The 18,982-nt window shown below is 39.5% G+C and overlaps 3 protein-coding genes across 10 annotated transcripts; 2 read left to right on the top strand and 1 right to left on the bottom strand.

Annotated features, from left to right (window-relative positions):
* Positions 1-690: 690 nt before the first annotated feature.
* LOC133735242 (wax ester synthase/diacylglycerol acyltransferase 11-like) lies at positions 691-2,990 on the top strand. The gene is made up of 6 exons (XM_062162654.1): positions 691-1,637; positions 1,761-1,833; positions 1,936-2,003; positions 2,088-2,306; positions 2,406-2,543; positions 2,653-2,990. The coding sequence occupies exons 1-6, from the start codon at positions 879-881 to the stop codon at positions 2,806-2,808; spliced, it is 1,413 nt and encodes a 470-aa protein (XP_062018638.1). The 5' UTR covers positions 691-878; the 3' UTR covers positions 2,809-2,990.
* A 39-nt stretch (positions 2,991-3,029) lies between these two features.
* LOC133735240 (filament-like plant protein 7) lies at positions 3,030-8,168 on the bottom strand. Of its 7 annotated transcripts, none has more exons than XM_062162650.1 (7): positions 7,746-8,168; positions 7,024-7,098; positions 6,365-6,471; positions 6,136-6,250; positions 4,198-6,010; positions 4,046-4,106; positions 3,030-3,720 (listed from the first exon to the last, which is right to left on the bottom strand). In XM_062162650.1, the coding sequence occupies exons 3-7, from the start codon at positions 6,461-6,463 to the stop codon at positions 3,262-3,264; spliced, it is 2,547 nt and encodes an 848-aa protein (XP_062018634.1). In that variant the 5' UTR covers positions 6,464-6,471; positions 7,024-7,098; positions 7,746-8,168; the 3' UTR covers positions 3,030-3,261. The 7 variants fall into 7 exon arrangements, with proteins under 7 accessions (XP_062018634.1, XP_062018635.1, XP_062018632.1 ...); XM_062162651.1 differs by having other exon boundaries at positions 6,365-6,474; positions 7,024-7,095; XM_062162648.1 differs by having other exon boundaries at positions 7,024-7,095.
* A 1,365-nt stretch (positions 8,169-9,533) lies between these two features.
* LOC133741266 (probable E3 ubiquitin ligase SUD1) lies at positions 9,534-15,424 on the top strand. 2 transcript variants are annotated; one of them, XM_062169199.1, is made up of 9 exons: positions 9,534-10,000; positions 11,102-11,794; positions 12,110-12,877; positions 12,971-13,182; positions 13,292-13,636; positions 13,855-14,012; positions 14,096-14,259; positions 14,372-14,518; positions 14,649-15,424. In XM_062169199.1, exons 1-9 carry the CDS (start codon positions 9,695-9,697, stop codon positions 15,153-15,155), a joined length of 3,300 nt encoding a protein of 1,099 aa, XP_062025183.1. In that variant the 5' UTR covers positions 9,534-9,694; the 3' UTR covers positions 15,156-15,424. The 2 variants fall into 2 exon arrangements, with proteins under 2 accessions (XP_062025183.1, XP_062025182.1); XM_062169198.1 differs by having other exon boundaries at positions 9,535-10,000; positions 13,852-14,012.
* The last annotated feature ends 3,558 nt before the right edge of the window (positions 15,425-18,982 follow it).

Here is an 18,982-nt window from a genome sequence, read left to right as displayed (position 1 = left end):
CCATGATTGTGAAGGTTGGTACATGAAATAGGTCATCGAGAAGATAACTTGGTACGTAGTGTAATAATTTGATCTCAAGGTAAAATAAGTTTTTGAGTGTAAAAGGTCAACTTCAAGATGTAGGAGCATAACACGTAGAGTTGACACACAGTATGTATGTATTATGCATTTTAAGTACATATAGCTTCAAAGGAGCTTTAAATACATGGTCTAAAGGTATTCATAAGAAAACAGCTAATCACACGCGCGCGCGAGTAATTTTCAAAGGTCTCTACTGGATTTGGCTTGACAAATCCAAAAGTTCAGTCCGTGGGTAGGAAGTGGTTAGAGATTCTGCTGTCAAATATTGCCAGTTTTGTACATTATCTACTCGATCAATAATATTACAAATAGCACTTTTATGTGATAATCCCAGAAATTAACTAAATATGTCCTCATTTATTGATTATAGATATGTGTGTGAGAGAGAGTGAATGAATGAATTCGGACGCGCGAGTGGGAATTCTTCCACACGCGTAAGGCGCGTGCAGGAAGGCTAGTAAAAAATAAATTTAATTATGAAGAGCACGCTCTTTTTGTTTCAGCAGTAGTATTGTCCACCTTCATTGACTTCCATCCCTTCGATTATTCAAATCTAATTTACTTCATTTGTTATTTAAATGAATTCGCTTCACCCTCACCTCCGCATCCCATTGGTGAGAGGGGACGTCAACGAGTCCATGTCTCCTCCCGTCTTAATCAGAGCGACCCTGAAGGCCTGAATCCACGACACTTGTTTTTCTTGGAAGTAAATGTGGCCAGCTATGCCCGATTAGTTAATCCACAAGCTACTCTACCCATATCTCTGTCGTTGTTCATTTCTGCCCATTTTTGCTCTAATGGGTTCGTCGGCGGCAGCGGCAACAACCGACTCCGACGAGCCCGTGACCCCTGCCGGCCGTCTCTTCCTCCAGCCCCAAATGAACCAAATAATCTACTGCGTCATCGGCTTCAAAAACCCAATCGACATCGACTCCCTCAAATCCCAGGTCAGGTCCTCCCTCATGCTCACCCACCCAAGATTCTCCAGCCTCATGGTGCGTGACTCCCGCGGCCGAGAACGCTGGCACAAAACCACCCACATCGACCTCGACCGCCACGTCATCGTCCTCCACGACCCCGTCTCCTCCTCCTCCGACGACGACGAGACCGCCGTCAACGACTACCTGGCCGACCTCTCCACCGGCTCGGGGCTCCCCACCGACAAACCCATGTGGGAGTTTCATCTCCTGATTGCTCACAAGGTTGGGATATTCCGAATCCACCATGCTTTGGGAGATGGGATATCGCTTATGTCGATGTTCTTGGCGAGTTGCCGGAGAGCCGACGACGAGGAGAAGTTGCCGACTTTGGCGTCGGGAAAGAGTAAAGGCGTGAATAAGAGGAAGGGTCTGTGGGTTTTGCTGTGTGGGTTTGTGGCAATGGTATGGTTTAGCTTGGTGTTTGTGGTGGAGTTTATGTTGAGGTGTTTGTGGGTTTGTGATCGGAAAACTGAGATCAGTGGAGGTGATGGGGTTGAGCTCTGGCCTAGGAAATTAGCTACTGCAAAGTTTAGGCTTCAAGATATGAAGCTTGTGAAGAAAGCTGTTCCTAATGCGGTGAGTTGTGCTTTTTTCATGTCTGTCATGAGTTTTTCTATTTATTGGCTTAGCTACATTTTTCTTTTTGAACATTAACAAATTAAGGGTTTTTGACTCTGAAACTTTCTTGGCTCTGTGCAGACCATCAATGATGTACTTTTTGGGGTGATTTCATCAGGGATATCAAGATACTTGGATCACAGAAAACCAAATGGTAAAAGTTGTGTGACAACTGGGGTTGTATTTATACTTTTCCATTTGAATCAAATAGCAATGACATTGGATCACCGTGACTAAACCCAATTGTCTTTGTCAGCTTTGCCTGAGGGTGTTCAAATTACAGGGGTAGCCATGACTAATCTGAGAGAGCAACCTGGATTGCAGGTTCGTTGTAACTATCATCCTTACTTCCTTCTATTCTCTTCGTTTTTTCTTTATGGAAATGATTGAAACTTGAACTTGTGCCAGGAACTATCCGATTTGATGAGAAGCAATTCAGGATCAAGTTGGGGCAACAAGTTCGGCATGCTTCTCCTACCTATATATTATCATAACTCTAAGAGCAATGGCGACCCTCTAGCCTATCTCAAGAGATCAAAGGTGATGATTGACAAGAAGAAGCAATCTGTAGAGGGTCATTTCTCATACAAAATTGGGTTGTTTGTGATGACCTACTTTGGACCAAAGGTGAGGACCAAAGTGAGGTTTTGAAATAACAAAAGAATAGAAAGTTCAGTTTCCAATTTGTATGTTCAAAGTTAAATTGCTTGTATCTATTGTATGCAGGTTGCTACCTGGCTGAATTACCGGATTCTCTGCAATACTAGCTTTACTATCTCAAATATACTCGGTCCACAAGAAGAAATTACAGTTGGAGGCAACCCTATAACTTACCTAAGAGCCAGTTCATCAAGTTTGCCCCATGTACTGCCATAGAATCACTTCAAATTCTAGCAAAACTGAATGTTCGAGTACAGCAGATGTGATATAGATGTCTAATAACATGATTGTTTTTGCTGGTGTGGTAATGCAGGCACTCACAATGCACATGGTGAGCTATGCTGAAAGGGCAGACATGCAAATATTGGTGGCTAAAGATATCATCCCTGACCCAGCATTTCTCGCTAAGTGCTTCGAAGAGGCCTTACTTGATATGAAGGAAGCAGCTGCAGCCATCACAGAAACCTAGAAGGACCACTATAGGTTTTATTGGAATAGATAAAATTAGAGTGGTTTAAATATGAAATGTAAGATTAGTCATTGATTGGATTCACTCGTAGAATTTGTACAATAAAATTGATTGTACTGGAAAGATCGACTTTCACGTAGGAAGGGCCAATTCCAGAAATGTAATTATGTTTGATCTGCTCATCGTCTGTCATTAATTATGTAATTTATAGTCATCGAAGCTACTTCAAACAAAGAAATATATACATCAGGAAGACTCACAATGTCACAGATCTCTCTCTCTCGCTCACATTATGCTACAAAAGAAGCTCAAACTCTAGTAATGCCAATGACTAATGAGAAACAACCAAACAGCAGAAGAAATCAATAGTCACATGTACCAAGTCTTATTACCTCATAAAAGTCTTGTGATTTGCTGCGGTTTTTTCTTGTTAGGTTCTTCACCTTTTGAAAATCAAGCTTTGGCCAAGGTTTGGGGTTTCTTGCTGCTTCCTTTCTTCCTCCTCAGCAGTAGCCTCCTTAGAAAACCAAAACCTCCCTGTTTCTTACTCGGCACAATAGCCAGATGCTTTGAACCAAAATGACCTTGCCGCGTATTTACCAGAGCACTAGGAGTGGACAATGCGTTATGACTATCAGAGTGAAGGAGGGATGGTTTCTGTGCATCTGCATCCCTCATTGCTTGTTTATCTTTTGGAGACTTCAGAACCTCTGCTCTGGGATCTTCATCAGCTAGCATTCGATCACGTAGGGAAGAGCGCTTGGTGTTGGCTGCAGCGCTGGTGGTCGAGAACACCTTGTCAAACAGTGCTGCTTCTCTTGGTGTAGCTAGTGCCTTCAGCTGTTTTCCCAAGTTTAGGATGGTTTCTTGGCACTCTGCCAACTTCACTGAAGCTGTTGTGATTTCCCATCCCTAAAAATTTAACAATTGTCACACCAGAGTGCCTAATTAGAACATTCTTTATGGAAGTTCATTTGTATTTATTCACTTGAGAATGGTTGAACTCCTTTCAAAACAAAGTGTAATATAATAGAGATGATTAACCATTTCTACAACATAATCATTTGCTCATTGCCTTTTGGAACTGGTCTGTCAATTTACAAACAGACAGAACACAGATGGCTGGAACGAATGTGATTATCTTCTATTGGCAGCAGTCCTCTATTCTGGTAATTTGTTGGTATTTAACTCCATTAACTAAGTTAGGAAACAAGGAAGATGGGTATGAGTAACTTACAGGTTGGGACTGTTTTTCCTCTTTGCTTATGTCATACTCTGGAGTTTCCGTCTTTGCAGCACTGTGAACCAGACATTTCACAAATCAGAAATCTCTCATTAAACGAATAGAAACTATATTACTCAAGTAAAATGCAGTGGACCGATGATTACCTTTCTTGCTGGAGTTGGAGCTCAAGACATGTTGCTTCTAATTCTTCAAAACAGTTATGTTTATCCTCCAATTCCACTTCTAAAGACGAGAACTTCTGGAAGACTTCATTTAACTTTGCTTTGGCAATAGTCAGCTGGGTATCGAGATCTTCATTAATCGACTTCTGATTTTCGAGCTGGTCTTCTATCATCCTCTCCGCTTCTCTCAGACTCTCCAGTTCTGTTTGTAAGGTTCCAAGGCTTTGCTGTGATTCCTGAAGTTGTACCATCAACGCTTCATTCTTTTCAGTTTCTGACTGTAGCCTAGCTTCCATTTCTTTCTTTGCAGATTCCATATTCATCAGTTCATTTTTTAATCTGCTGTTTTCTTCTTGCAATTTATCACCAACCTTGTTTTCATTTGAGGAAGCAACTAGAGCAAGACACAGTGACTCCTCTTGATATTCTGCAGTTTTACTAGCCTCATGCTTAGTTGGCTGTTTTAGGTAACCCAAAGCAATTTTGATGTCCTCAAATAGCTCATCTAGACTTCGTTTTGAAACATTCTTTTGCTCCAACATTGCTTTTAAAACAACCTGAAGCCAGTCAAAAGAACTCTCAGGTACTACATCTCTGGACTCGCCATACTTTCTTATGTCACTGACGCTAGATTGAACTTCAACTCGTACCAGGTCCTTACCATTAAAACGAAGATTATGGGCATTTTTAGGAGGTGTATCTGCAGAAACTATTGCCAATTTCTCCATCTCAACAAAATCATCCATTAAGCTCATGTCTGAAACCTCCATTTCTTTGTGCTGCTGTGGACTTTTAAGCCTCCCACTTCTAAAATGTTCCAACTCTGACAGTAATGCACCAGCCCAAGATTCGGAGGAACTCATCCCATCATCACTGCAAATGTCATACCTTGAAGATCGAGAAACATCATTTGGGATGGGACTACATCGTGCCAGCTCCATAGATTTCTCAGCTTGAGACAATCTGGAAGCTGTTTGAGAATGCATGTTCCTCGAAGAAAGGAGCTCAGAGTTTTTCCTGGTTAAAATATCTCTAAGAACTTTGTTTTCTTCTTCCATATTACGTAACTGCTCAATCATGAAACTCATATTCTTATTTGGTATTTCAGGAGAGTTTCCCATGTTGGCATCTCTTACGATCATATCTCTAGTAGGATTAAGCTTCCTTCTTCTCATCTCTGTCTGATCCCTCCCCATCATTTTAGCTTCATTCTTCATAGTCATCGAAACAGGACCTGGCAGCCGTTTTCGCAGAAGAAGATGAAGTCTTTGACATTCTTGTTCTAACTCTGTGATTCTCATCATACTCTCCAAGTGCTGTTTGTGCGATTCTTCAGCAGACCGACGGTTGTACTCCATCTCCTCGCTACGAATCTCGAGTTCCTTCTCGAGCATGTGAAATTCATATCTTAAGAAGGCATTTTCTTTTTCTGTGGAATCCAGTCTAGCCATTAGTGCACTAAATTCTGCATCTGTTTGAGACTTCTGTCTACGTAAATCTTCCATCAACTTCTCTTTTGCTCGAAGGGCCCTGGTCAGATTCGTATTTTCCACAGCTAAGTTTGTAACCTGTTCACTTGTCTCTCGCAACTTAGCTTCTAATTTTTTCTGAGATTTCTCATACTCTCTCGATGTCATCATAACAGCATCATGTATTCTTTGCTCCTGTTCTTCCCGAACAAGAATTAATTGTTCCATGCATTCTTTCAATGCATCATCCGAATGAATCGATCTTTCATTTGCAGCTATTCCCTGCCTCAAAGCTTCATCTAGTTCTTGCTTTGGTACCAAATCTCCTGACAAAAGCCAACATAAGCAACCAATGAGAAAGAGCGGGTTACCATGAGGTACAAAGCAAACTTCTTAAAGAAGAAACAGGATGGAAAATCTGAAAAAGAGGAAATGCATAACTGATAATTACCTGGTGTGCCTTCTTCTTTAACATTAGAGTCCAGGAGGACTGAAGCTAACTTCTCATTTAGATTTTTCCCTGGTCTCTCTACATCATTTCCTTTCTCAGGCGGATTTGTTTGTACCTAACATGATAACACATTGGTGACACAGAAAATGAATTCAACATCTACAAAGAAGACTATGGCCCTACTGGCCAGTTTGGCAATGCTTTTAGTAGTTTTAAAAGCGGTAGTTACCTCTTCTTCAATTGTTCCTAAAGGAATGGCAAGTCTGTTAGTTGAAACAATTATCTTCTCTGAAGATTTTTTCCTCCAAAGCCAACCCTTGTGGTCCATGATTTCAGCTGCTATTCAAGAACAGAAAGGGAGAATTAAATAAGCATTAAAAACACCATCTGCAAAGAAAAGTCACGTAACAATCTTAATAAAAATGAAATGAAGTGATCGCCTGAGCAGCCAAATCACATTGAGATTTGGTATAAGAGTCCATGAAAACAAATGTACTAATTTTCTTTCAACAGAAGTCATAACATTTTCATTGGTGTGCAACCGGTGCAGATAGCATATTACTATACAAGTAGTGAAATGCTTTTCTCTCTGTACCTAACGCGAAATTCTGCATACACCAGTGAAACAAAATCCTATCTAGAGAGGTAAAATGCTTCTCTCTCTATACCTGACATGAAATTGTACCATACACCCCTGTACAAAGATCCTATCTAGATAGCATAAAATCCGAAGGTTAACAAGTTATTTCCTTAACAGATGTTACAGAAACACCCAAATCGAAATTACTGCTATCGCCTCAAATGCACAATACTATTACTGGGCTAAAAATGTTTGTCAGAACCATAAGAAGAAAGCTACAACTAAGAGATCTCAGTGTCTTTACTTACAAATATTGCATATCTATACCAATCAGTGACCACATTGCGTCTCACCCAGAAACTGAGGCAAAATGGACCAGACTGCTGGTTTAAAAACATAATTCACTGAGTTAAGGAAAAAAGAATGTAAATTTCCAGAAATCCAAGTGCAGGATCCAAAAGAAGTAAAACTAAGATGGAGGGCTATAAAAGACTGTCAGAACTCAGAAAGAAGAAGCTGAAAGTTACTGATCAAGATGATGATGAGATTGGCATTCTAAGCTGTTCCTAACATTAATGCTATATTTTATGCTTTCTTAACCAATTTGCTATAATTACAATTACAGTAATATGTGAGAAAATAACAGTCATATATGGATCAGTTAATTTTTGTGGAGATGTTACCAAAATCTCGATCAAAATACCATCTTGGAATCATCACTATATGTTTGAAGGAAAGCCGATTTTTTCGATCACCATAGAAATTAGAAAACTTTATGCTCACCATATCAAAACTTGGAATCCGAAAATTTTATGCTATGACAGTTGCAGAACCAAAAAAAAATAGTAATAAAATATAAACTATGGGCTTACCGCATAAGAACTAAGAGCTACAAGCTGCATGCATGAACAAATTCAAGAAGAAACAAAGGAAACTACTAAATTTAGAGAAAAAAGGTGATGATATGAACTGACATTATACCATTTCAAGCTAAGAAGAAGAATAAGAATAAGAAGAAGTTTGTTCTCACCTGGTAAAGTGAAACACCAGATCAATTACTGTGTAACGTTTGGAAATGAAAGTCAGAGCACAGAACCAGCTTATATCAACAAAACATCATAGGATGCTTGCACTCCACCGACAGCTATCCGTGGCTGTAATAATGCATGAGAGAGAGAGAGAGAGAGAGAACGAGAGAGGAAAAAAGTGTAAAAGGAAAAAGGGGAGGGAGGAAAAAAAACGAAAGACAAAAGGAGTCAAAAGAATGGATGGCCAAAGGTCGAACATGCACAGCAGCCGTTGAAAGAGAGTGATGGTGTTGGGTTTTATTTTAGTAGCAGAAAGACAAGGCTCTGCATCAGAAGACGAAGCTTTGGTGGATCCTAGTGTCCGTGAATGGAGTTGGTGCTAACTAGATTGGACAGGCGCATATATCTCATTCACTATAGTAGTACTCTATGTGCTATTGGACAAAGGAAAGTAGGAGCATCTGAAAATATATGGTGGTGTCTTTAATAAGTGAGCCAAAGATGATGATGTCTATGGTCGGAATGACCCTATGGATTTCTTTTTGTAATCTCTGTTTAGGTTGATTCTAATCACCCATGCCATGAGTCATGAGTCATGACAATGTCCTACTGAGATTGTCATCGTACCTTGCTAGCTATACTAGCCAGTGAGATTTTATCTCTTTAGGCCGGATAATGCAAGAGATTATGATAATTAGTTCACGAATAATATCTCAAAAATTTTATTAAAATTAAGTTAAAAAATTGGCACTCCGGTTTATTTTGTTTGTTTTATTTAATGTTTTAAAAGTCGCTAGACGGTATGCAGACGATGAGGAGTGACATAACGTCTAATTGCTTAGACAAAGATTAGGTGGGAGTTTTTTTTTTTATTTTTTTTTTTTATCAGATAAACAACTCAAATGCTACAACTAGTCTTTCGTTAGTCGAACTCACAACCTCCCACTTACGAAGGGGAGACTATGACACTAGACCAAATGATACTGGGCTAGGTGGGAGGGAATTTTTAGAACACTAATTTTTATTGTCTCTTACTTTATTTTTATGAGGCGATTTGTCAAAATATATGGCTTTGGTTTAAGGTCCAATCTCCTTCAATGCATCTTAATCATGTTTAAGCCTCTTTTAGATATATTATCAAAAATACAGCTTACACCATCTAAAACAAAAGAGCAAAAACACTTGAAAGTCTAACACAACTTTGGGCATCAATGATTGCCTGTAACGACGGTGCTCATAACTCATCATGAGAGATTGGACATATACTCGTGTATTTCTTTAACGCACTTCACAATTTATCTTCCTTTTTATTTATATTTTTATAAACTTCTATTTTATAAAACCAGAAACTGTGAAAGGCTCACAAGTTGTTGGAAGTTCGGAACCGTGAGGCCCAAATACCGTTGCGCAGTTGTACTAAATTGAAAAAGAAGGAGGAAGATCCGATCCGATCCGATTTAATCTTCAAAATTGCACCTTTAGTCCAATCTAAGATCTAGTAAAAAAAAAAAACAGATCTAGTTTACTTTAGATTTAAATCTTTCTTTTATCAACTTTGATTGATTTGGAATGGACCAAAAGAGTTCATAAACGAGAGCCCATTAACCGAAGTTTATTTTCACAAATGAGGCCTCAAAAACAGAACTCTCGTGATGTGACGGGATTGGAACTTTGAGAAGGTTCCCAGCAAACAACCTCCACTCTCTTTACCCGCGTACACGTCATTACTGTGGGGCAAAATAACGGACCTACCCCCCACCCTCATAAAGACCGCATGGGGACACAACCCCGCCGACCAGGGGCATTACAGGAATCCAAGAATAAAAATCCCCGCACTCACCCATCTCCTTCTTCCCACGAACCAACCCCCTCAAAATCCAATTCGAGAGCGCAGACCGAGGAACCATCGATCACCAAAGCCGCCCCGGATTCGGACCCCCTGACCCGACCCATGGAGATCGTCCCGGCGCCGCCAAAGTTACCTGACTGGGACGTCCCAAACGGCGCCGCGTCGCCGCCAGGCACCGTCAAAACGGCGCCGTCGGAGAGCAACAACGAGGCGAACGTGTCGACGTCGTCGGTGGCGGCGAAGTACGACGATGAGGAGGAGGAGGAGGACGTGTGCCGGATCTGTAGGAACCCTGGCGACGCCGATAACCCGCTCAGGTATCCATGCGCGTGTAGCGGAAGCATCAAGTTCGTGCACCAGGATTGTCTCCTTCAGTGGCTCAATCACAGTAATGCTCGCCAATGCGAGGTTCGAATCTCTCTATCCCTCTCTCTGTTTGGATTTTAAATTTTTCGAATCAGGTGTGAATTTTTTGCGTCTCTGATTGGCAATTAGGTTAGGGTTCTAGGGTTTTTTTTTAAAGCTGAAACGGTGTCGTGTTGAGAGCTGGTGGTGAATTTCTTGATGATCATGGTTAATTAGAAAGGGAATTAGGTTTTTTTTTTTTTTGTGGTTCCTTTGTAGTGAACAGTGGCGTATGAGTGCATTAGAGACAATTAAACGGTGGAGCTAATCTAGAGATGGCGTATCGACATGGATTTTCCATAAAAGCCTGATTCTTTTGTGCTCCATGAGATGCATTTCTTGTTGGAATCATCATTGTGTTTTACCTCCTCCTGAAGCGATAGTCAACCGCAAACAATAATGCACTTGTACTAATCTAAAAATGGCGTCCCAAAAGGGAATTTTGTAAAGAAGCCTGTGTGTTAAGTTTTCCTGTTAGTTCATAATCATGTTATAGTTTGGATGTGTTAGATCTACCTTAAGAAACAAGAACCGAATATGATTGTATGATAGTGTAATTGGGGTTGCCTTTTTCTTTTTTTGGTTTGTTGCGTGGAATGTTTTATTGCAAAGAAAAAGAAGAGAAAAGACCAATACCGTGGAATTCTTTTGAGTTTTTATAATCATCTTTTGGAAGAAAATGTGTTACAGTCTCTGTAAGATTGAGAAGAATACATTGACTTGAACATACCACTTCTTTTTCTGCTTTTAATAAGTTGAACTGTTGAACATTATTCTCATAGTCGAAACTAGAAGGCCATCCCCTGTGTCAGTCTAAAATTGTGCGTGTTGATATCATATCGTGTGGCAATGCGAGTTTGTTGAGGAGTTTTTTTTTTTTTTTTTTTTGGGCTAATTAGAAGGTTCTCCTTTGGAGTTTTTTTTTGGACCACTTGTTCTATTAAATGCACCTGATTAGTTTGATATTTGCTTCGATTCTGTTAGCCATAACTTTGGTTGTGACTCACTTTTTTCCTTGAAAAAGAAATTCACATGCAATTTGTGAGAGATTATCATGTTCATACTCGTTTTAGACTCATGAATATTTCTTGATATGCCTTGCAGGTTTGCAAACATCCATTTTCCTTCTCTCCCGTATATGCTGAGAATGCACCTGCTAGGCTTCCTTTTCAGGAGTTTGTAGTTGGGATGGCAATGAAAACTTGCCATGTTCTGCAATTTTTTCTGCGCCTTAGTTTTGTGCTTTCCGTATGGCTCCTCATTATACCTTTCATTACATTTTGGATATGGCGGCTGGCTTTCGTGAGGAGTTTTGGTGAAGCTCAGAGATTATTCCTAAGTCATCTGTCAACTACAGTCATTCTTACTGATTGTCTGCATGGGTTCCTACTTTCTGCTAGCATTGTGTTCATTTTTCTCGGAGCCACTTCTCTGAGGGATTACTTCAGGCATTTACGTGAGCTTGGAGGTCAAGATGTTGACAGAGAAGATGAAGCAGAAAGAAATGGTGCTCGTCCTGTAAGAAGAGTTCCTGGACAAGCTAATAGGAACTTTGTTGGGGACGCTAACGGGGAAGATGCTGCTGGAGCACAAGGGATTGCTGGAGCAGGTCAAATGATTAGAAGGAATGCAGAAAATGTGGCTGCTCGCTGGGAGATGCAGGCAGCTCGTCTTGAGGCTCATGTTGAACAGATGTTTGATGGTCTAGACGATGCCGATGGTGCAGAGGATGTACCATTTGACGAGCTTGTGGGCATGCAGGGACCTGTATTTCATTTAGTGGAAAATGCATTTACTGTAAGTTATACTTTTTTCTGTTGCTTTTAATTTTTAATTCTTATTTCCTCCCCCTGGCGCTCCCCACACACATTTTCTCACTAATTGATGTTTCTGTACACCTGTCCCTAAACAGTCATGTCCTAGTTGTTCCAGGTTCAATTTTCCAGAGAGGAAATCACACTCCACTAATTATGCATTTGTGTGTGCTTGTGTTATTTGGTTGAGGTCATCTGTCACAGCTAGTTGTGAATTAACAATCTACTCTATAAAGAGACTTTTACCTTTTAATAGTCATATTTGTATTAACAAGTTGAATGGTTTCATTCTCTGCAGGTACTGGCAAGCAATATGATATTCCTTGGTGTAGTAATATTTGTGCCCTTCTCGTTAGGTCGGATTATACTCTATCATTTATCTTGGCTTTTCTCCACCGCTAGTGGTCCAGTTTTGTCAACAGTCATGCCACTCACTGAATCAGCCCTTTCCCTGGCTAATATGACTTTGAAGAATGCATTAACAGCTGTAACAAATTTATCAACCGATAGCGAAAAAAGTGGTATGGTTGGCCAGGTTGCAGAGATCTTGAAAGTTAACATGAGTGGACTGAATGAGGTTTCGAACAATAATGCAAGTTCACTTTCAGCAGACTTCTTGAAAGGGGCAACAATTGGAACTTCAAGGCTCTCTGATGTGACGACTCTTGCTATTGGATACATGTTTATATTCTCCCTAGTTTTCTTCTACCTTGGCATTGTGGCTTTCATTCGGTACACTAGGGGTGAGCCATTGACTATGGGGAGGTTCTATGGCATTGCTTCAATGGCAGAAACAATTCCATCTCTCTTCAGGCAGTTCCTGGCAGCAATGAGGCATTTGATGACAATGATTAAGGTTGCTTTCCTTCTGGTCATTGAACTTGGAGTGTTCCCACTAATGTGTGGATGGTGGTTGGATGTTTGTACTATAAGGATGTTTGGGAAGTCCATGTCTCACAGGGTGCAGTTCTTCTCAGCATCTCCTTTAGCTAGCTCCCTGGTCCATTGGGTTGTAGGAATCGTATACATGCTGCAAATAAGCATATTCGTCAGTCTTCTTCGAGGGGTACTGTTCTCTGTCATCTCATTGCATATGCCACTTAGCTTTTTTTGAACACCTTTTGTGTGTACATCTGTTTTATATGCTTTATGTTTGCAGGTTTTGCGTAATGGAGTTCTTTATTTCCTTAGAGATCCAGCTGATCCAAACTACAATCCCTTCCGTGATCTCATTGATGATCCTGTGCACAAACATGCTCGAAGGGTCCTGTTATCCGTTGCCGTGTATGGGAGTTTAATTGTGATGCTGGTGTTTTTACCAGTTAAACTAGCTATGCGGATGGCACCTTCCATTTTTCCTCTTGACATTTCGTAAGTTAACCTTTAATGTTTCAGTGGCACCTATTGTTCTACAGCTGCAGTTTTATTAGTGGGTTCTCATTTTGGTTTCTAACATGCACCCTTTTCTCCTCTTTGGCAGGGTATCTGACCCATTTACTGAAATTCCTGCGGACATGCTTCTATTTCAAATATGCATTCCATTTGCCATTGAGCATTTCAAATTACGGGCAACCATTAAATCCCTGCTCCGTTATTGGTTTACGGCAGTTGGCTGGGCACTTGGTTTAACAGATTTCTTACTGCCCAGACCTGAGGATAACGTTGGACAGGAAAATGGAAATGCAGAGCCTGGAAGACAGGATAGACTACAGGATCAGGCTTTGGTGGCACTTCCAGGTGCTGATGAACCAAATCGAGGCCTTCTTGCATCAGGGGACACAAATGCTGCCGAGGAGTATGACACTGATGAACAATCTGATTCTGAGTAAGTTGAGAGAACCCTTCTGCTTTGATATGCGATGGTAGAGATTACCTTATGTTATAGAAGGATGAACTTAAATTTCTTGGTTGGGTTATATTTTGAGAGTTAATGCAGCTGTTCTTGATTCACTATTCTTGTCTTTTTTTCTTTTCTTTTTTTCTTTTGTTGCTTAATTATTTTAACTAATTCTACTACGTCATTTTTGTCATTGTCTTTAGAAGGTATAGCTTTGTGCTTCGAATTGTCCTCTTGTTGGTGGTGGCTTGGATGACTTTACTTGTCTTCAACTCGGCCTTGATAGTTGTACCAACATCACTGGGAAGAACAATTTTCAATGTCATTCCTTTCCTCCCTATAACTCATGGCATCAAGTGCAACGGTAATTTCTTTTGTGATTATCTTGTTTCCTAATTTTGAGTCTTGAGATGAGTGCCCAGAAATTTTAACTGTTCCTTTTCTTAGATTTATATGCTTTCATCATCGGAAGCTACATAATATGGACTGCTGTAGCTGGAGTTAGATATTCTATTGAACACATTAGAACAAAAAGGGTTGCAGTTCTATTGGGCCAGATCTGGAAGTGGTGTAGCATTGTCATTAAGAGTTCTGCACTGTTGTCAATATGGGTAAGAATCATTTGGGTTATTTTTCTTTTTTGAACATGAAAAAAAGAAGTTTGATATCTTCCTTTTAACAATAATAAAGTTTGTTTTTCTCTAACGTACTGTTCCATTTCAGATTTTTGTTATTCCAGTATTGATCGGGTTGCTTTTTGAGCTTTTGGTGATTGTGCCGATGCGGGTGCCTGTTGATGAAAGCCCAGTATTCCTGCTGTATCAGGACTGGGCTTTAGGCCTTATTTTTCTCAAGATATGGACTAGATTGGTAAGTCATCTATGGTTACTCTTATAGAATGTTAACATTGGTTGCATAGTTTGTGGACTTGTTTATCTGGGATTGATTACTTTCCATACATGACGGACTTATTGCTGCTGCTTGTAACGTACTTCTGCAGGTGATGTTGGATCACATGATGCCATTGGTAGATGAAAGCTGGCGCGTAAAGTTTGAAAGGGTGAGGGAAGATGGCTTCTCCAGGCTGCAGGGTCTTTGGGTGCTCCGAGAGATTGTATTCCCAATCATAATGAAGTTGTTGACTGCCCTGTGCGTGCCTTATGTACTTGCCAGAGGGTTATTTCCTGTGCTCGGTTACCCATTAGTAGTCAACTCAGCAGTGTATCGGTTTGCCTGGATAGGATGCCTGTGCTTTAGTCTGCTGTGCTTCTGTGCCAAGAGGTTCCATGTATGGTTCACCAACCTTCACAACTCTATACGTGATGACCGATATCTAATTGGTCGTAGGCTTCATAACTTTGGAGAAGATGTTGTAGAGAAGCAAAGTGAGGCAGGGACATCCTCTGAATTGCAGGACTCTAGTTTTGAAGTCAGTGGTTTAATTCCTCATGACCGAGAGGCTGACGTTGGTCTCCGTCAAAGGCGTGCTACCCAACATGATGCTTAGTTATGAGGGAAGGGCTGTAGGAGGTTTTGGTCAAATATGAGGCTATCATGAAGCTTTTAGATGTATACGTTACATTCCAACATAGAACTGGTTTGTACATCACTTCCATGGATGTAAAGAAAGGGTGTATTCAAAATATCCTCTATTTAGAGTTGTCGCTCATTTTGTGCATATAATGCTTGTTTAAATTATTAGTAGGTATATGAATCAAAATTGTCTATAAACTCATTTTTCGGCATAGTTTACTCGTTGGTCAATATTCTTCCCTTCTTCCTCGTCTCTATCATCCGAACTTCTTTAAAACTTTAGGTTATGAATTCCTATTAGCGCTTACGAATGATCTTTACAGCTTTATTTCTTTTCTTAATACACATTGAGGGTGGTACTGCTGTCTAGGGTTTTATCCCAAACAACACCGACCTCTTATCTTTTCGAAATCAATCCTTTCCGTCGGAGTAAACAATGACCGGGCTTAAGTTACCGGTAAGGACACAAAAAGTAGGGAAAGCTTCCAAAACCAATGGTTGATAAAACCAAAGGAATCCTGATGCCTTGGGAGTATCCACTGGATGAAGAGATATTAACAATAGAGAGCCCTTGTTCTATGTTCTTTTGTCATAAACCAAAAACAGCAGAGCATCATTTATAATTTTAGTTCTTAATATATTATAATTCCATCTCTACCATCCTTATTCATCTTTATTATAATTGTAGTGGTTCTATCCAATTGGTTGTTTTTATACTTCATGACTTCATGTTGGTTACTTGGTTTAAAATAACGTGCGAATGGTGTTCATATAGGGTGAATTTTTTGGAATAAAAATCCGACAAATCGCACTGAGAAAATTAACTGAAATTGAAACGAACCAATGTTTGAGTGACATTTGTGATTAGTACATAGGGAAAAAAAAAAACTGAAAGCTTATCTTATATAATACTAGCATTTCTCTACACATGCTCTGCATGTAGAAGTATTTTTCTTTTCAGAATAAATAAAATAAAAAAATAATGGATGAAAACATTTTATTGCAGAGAGAAGTTAGTGGGAGAAAAAAGTGGAATTTGTAGGATTTATTTTGTTTATTTTTGTTAATAAAAATATAATTTGCAATTGTCATAATGGCCCTTGTGATTTAATTAATTCTCAAAGTTTTTAAATGTTTTAGGGTCATTTCTGTCAAAATTTTCAATCTTGGCTAACAAAACCTCTTCTCTTAATAATAGTATAGATAAAAACCAATGTTTAAGTGAATGGTTAAACTTTTGAAGTACTATGCCCTCACATAATATAAAATATTAATAAATAAATTATTTCTATATCTTATAAAATTAAGTCAATTCTTGAGAGAATGTTAAATTTTTTAAGTATCATATATGCCCTCACATAATATAAATAATAATAAATAAATTATTTCTATATGAGGATAAGATAGTCAATAGAGTATATCATATTTGAAAAAAATTGCAATACCTCCCATGAAAAAATGAGAAGCTTCCCCAAAATTATGAGAGAAATTGCTGTAACTTTTTTAATTTAAAATAAAAAATAAAAGTCAATTGACATGTGCGGAGCATATGTTAAGGGGCTAGTAAAAATGAGGAGTTGGAGGATATCTTGGAGGATTTGGGATCGGATCGGAGACTTTGCAGCCTCTGCCATGAGGAATGCGCAGTGAAGAGAGATAAAGGGGAGAGAGAGAGGGAGGGAGAGGACTGCGCAGTGGAGAGAGAGAAAGGGAGAGAGAGAGAGAGAGAGAGAATATAGAGAAAAAATAAAAATAAAAATGATATTAAATAGGAAATGTCCATTTTGCCCTCCTTCAAGGTTTAAAAATCTGAAGTGTGGGCCCCCTTGTCGGCTCCAACTCAGCAGCTGACGTCATTTTTGGACCCGGATTCAAAATTTGGACTCAGGTGATGTCGTTTGAGAGTATAGGTGTCACGCCCCGAATTTTGAATAATAAATTCAAATCCGAAACATGAATAATTACAATTACAAAATCCAAATCTCGAAACTTCGAGTTCATTATTACAATTCACTCTCACAAGCAATATTGTAAAGCTCAAATGAGCATAACACACCTCACAACGTACAATTGCTGTAAAACTCTAACAATTGCTCTAACCGCACGATCACCGTCCTGGTTCTCCTGTCCTGTAGGATTACCCGCTACACAATTTGAATAGTGTACCGGGAGTTGCAACAACACAAAACCCGGTAAGCTTTTTACAGCCAGTATGAGTAAACAAGAAAGAATTGTTGATTTAATAAAATACATTTCCTTTAACTCAAGTATAGAAATGTAGAAACATCACAATTACAATGATCACCACAAAACCACTTCACTTTCTCACTCTCATATACATATAAATATATATATATATAAATATTATACACTTTATGAGTCACTCCCCGTTACCCTCATAAGGTCACTCAACATTTGGCAGACAGACTAGAGCTCTAACTGATCGTTTCCACCTACCCGGCGCGAGGGCGTGGTTCACGATTTAATGCTATTAGTTTCCACCTACCCGGTACAAGGGCGTGGTTCACTAATAGATGCCATGGTCACCCCCGTGACCTATTGATCTCCACAGATCAATATATCTCAACAAATCAACAATTTATTGTTTCTCAACAATAAATTTAATACCTCTCACAATATTGTTGCTTTTCAACAATAAACTCAACACAACCATAACAGTACATAATATCTCACAATTTCAACAATACATATTATTTCACATAAATAATATATATATAGATAGACATTCACACAGGAATGCCCATTAATACCAACTATAGTTCACACAATGACGACAAAAAATAAATTAATTAAAAGTACTCGGTTCGTAATATGAACCACGTGAGGTTTACTCACCTCGATAATCCCGCTGCGTCTTCAATTCCGCTCAAAATACGATCCACAATCGTCCACTAACTCAAACCGTCAATCACCTAGTCAGATACGATCTTAACTTAGCAATCATTCATAAACCACACATATACGGAAATCCAACGGTCGGATTCTAATTTAATGATGATCCAACGGCCAGATCGAATTTATATGATGATCCAACGGTCGGATCCTCACGGATCGCCCTTAGGATCATCCTCCAAAATTATCACGAAGATCCAACGGTCAGATCTTCTTGAATCACTCTAACAAACATCTCCTCAAAATTATACGAAAATCCGACGGTCAGATTCTCACGAATCGCCTTCCGAATCACTATTTCACAATTATACGAAGATCCAATGGTGGGATCTTCGCCCGTGACCACACAAAGTCATCGGGACAGTCATACGATCAACATATTCAAATTTGAAGTAAATCTGACGGTCGGATCTTAGCGGATCGTAAACCGAAGATAAAACGTAAAAACGTTAAATAGTAACGTCAAAACATAAATCCACTATTTATCAACGTTTTCTAAAATGACCTTGTAATATATCAAAACGCTCGTAAGGATGCGTAGATCATCACCTAGATAATAAAAACTCGAAATATGGTCGAATACGCCGCCACAAGCGGCGGTCAGTGGGTGGTCAACGCGGCGGTCAACGACGTTCAACCACCTCCGATGCAAAAGTTGTCAACTACAAACTTGTTCAAAATGACGAGTTGATCCACTTTCATAACTAGCATGAAGTCTTAAAACGAAAGGAAGTGGTCGGAAATTACCTAGAACAGTCGAGGTGACTGGAAAATTTCCAGAATCCGGCGAGAAACTGCAGAAAACGGCGAGCTCCAATTCGACGTAAAAACGTCAATTTAAGGCTTCGATTCCTTCTGAAGAGTTGTTAAGAAACTCAAGAAGAACTC

The sequence above is a fragment of the Rosa rugosa genome, chromosome 3, assembly GCF_958449725.1.
Source record: "Rosa rugosa chromosome 3, drRosRugo1.1, whole genome shotgun sequence".
NCBI classification, from domain to species: Eukaryota; Viridiplantae; Streptophyta; class Magnoliopsida; order Rosales; family Rosaceae; genus Rosa; species Rosa rugosa.
The sequence above is the reverse complement of the archived record's forward strand: the minus strand, read 5'-3'. Positions and strand labels throughout refer to the sequence as shown.

Excerpts from the sequence above, each read along its gene's own strand:
- LOC133735242 (XM_062162654.1), top strand. The coding sequence starts at position 879 with ATGGGTTCGTCGGCGGCAGCGGCAACAACCGACTCCGACGAGCCCGTG. Across the intron at positions 1,834-1,935 it reads GGATCACAGAAAACCAAATG|CTTTGCCTGAGGGTGTTCAA; the intron begins GTAAAAGTTGTG and ends TGTCTTTGTCAG. Across the intron at positions 2,307-2,405 it reads TGACCTACTTTGGACCAAAG|GTTGCTACCTGGCTGAATTA; the intron begins GTGAGGACCAAA and ends TATTGTATGCAG.
- LOC133741266 (XM_062169198.1), top strand. The coding sequence starts at position 9,695 with ATGGAGATCGTCCCGGCGCCGCCAAAGTTACCTGACTGGGACGTCCCA. Across the intron at positions 13,183-13,291 it reads ATTTTTCCTCTTGACATTTC|GGTATCTGACCCATTTACTG; the intron begins GTAAGTTAACCT and ends CCTCTTTGGCAG. Across the intron at positions 14,260-14,371 it reads CTGCACTGTTGTCAATATGG|ATTTTTGTTATTCCAGTATT; the intron begins GTAAGAATCATT and ends GTTCCATTTCAG.
- LOC133735240 (XM_062162650.1), bottom strand. The coding sequence starts at position 6,463 with ATGGACCACAAGGGTTGGCTTTGGAGGAAAAAATCTTCAGAGAAGATA. Across the intron at positions 6,251-6,364 it reads TAGGAACAATTGAAGAAGAG|GTACAAACAAATCCGCCTGA; the intron begins GTAACTACCGCT and ends TTATCATGTTAG. Across the intron at positions 3,721-4,045 it reads AGGAAAAACAGTCCCAACCT|GGATGGGAAATCACAACAGC; the intron begins GTAAGTTACTCA and ends TTAAATTTTTAG.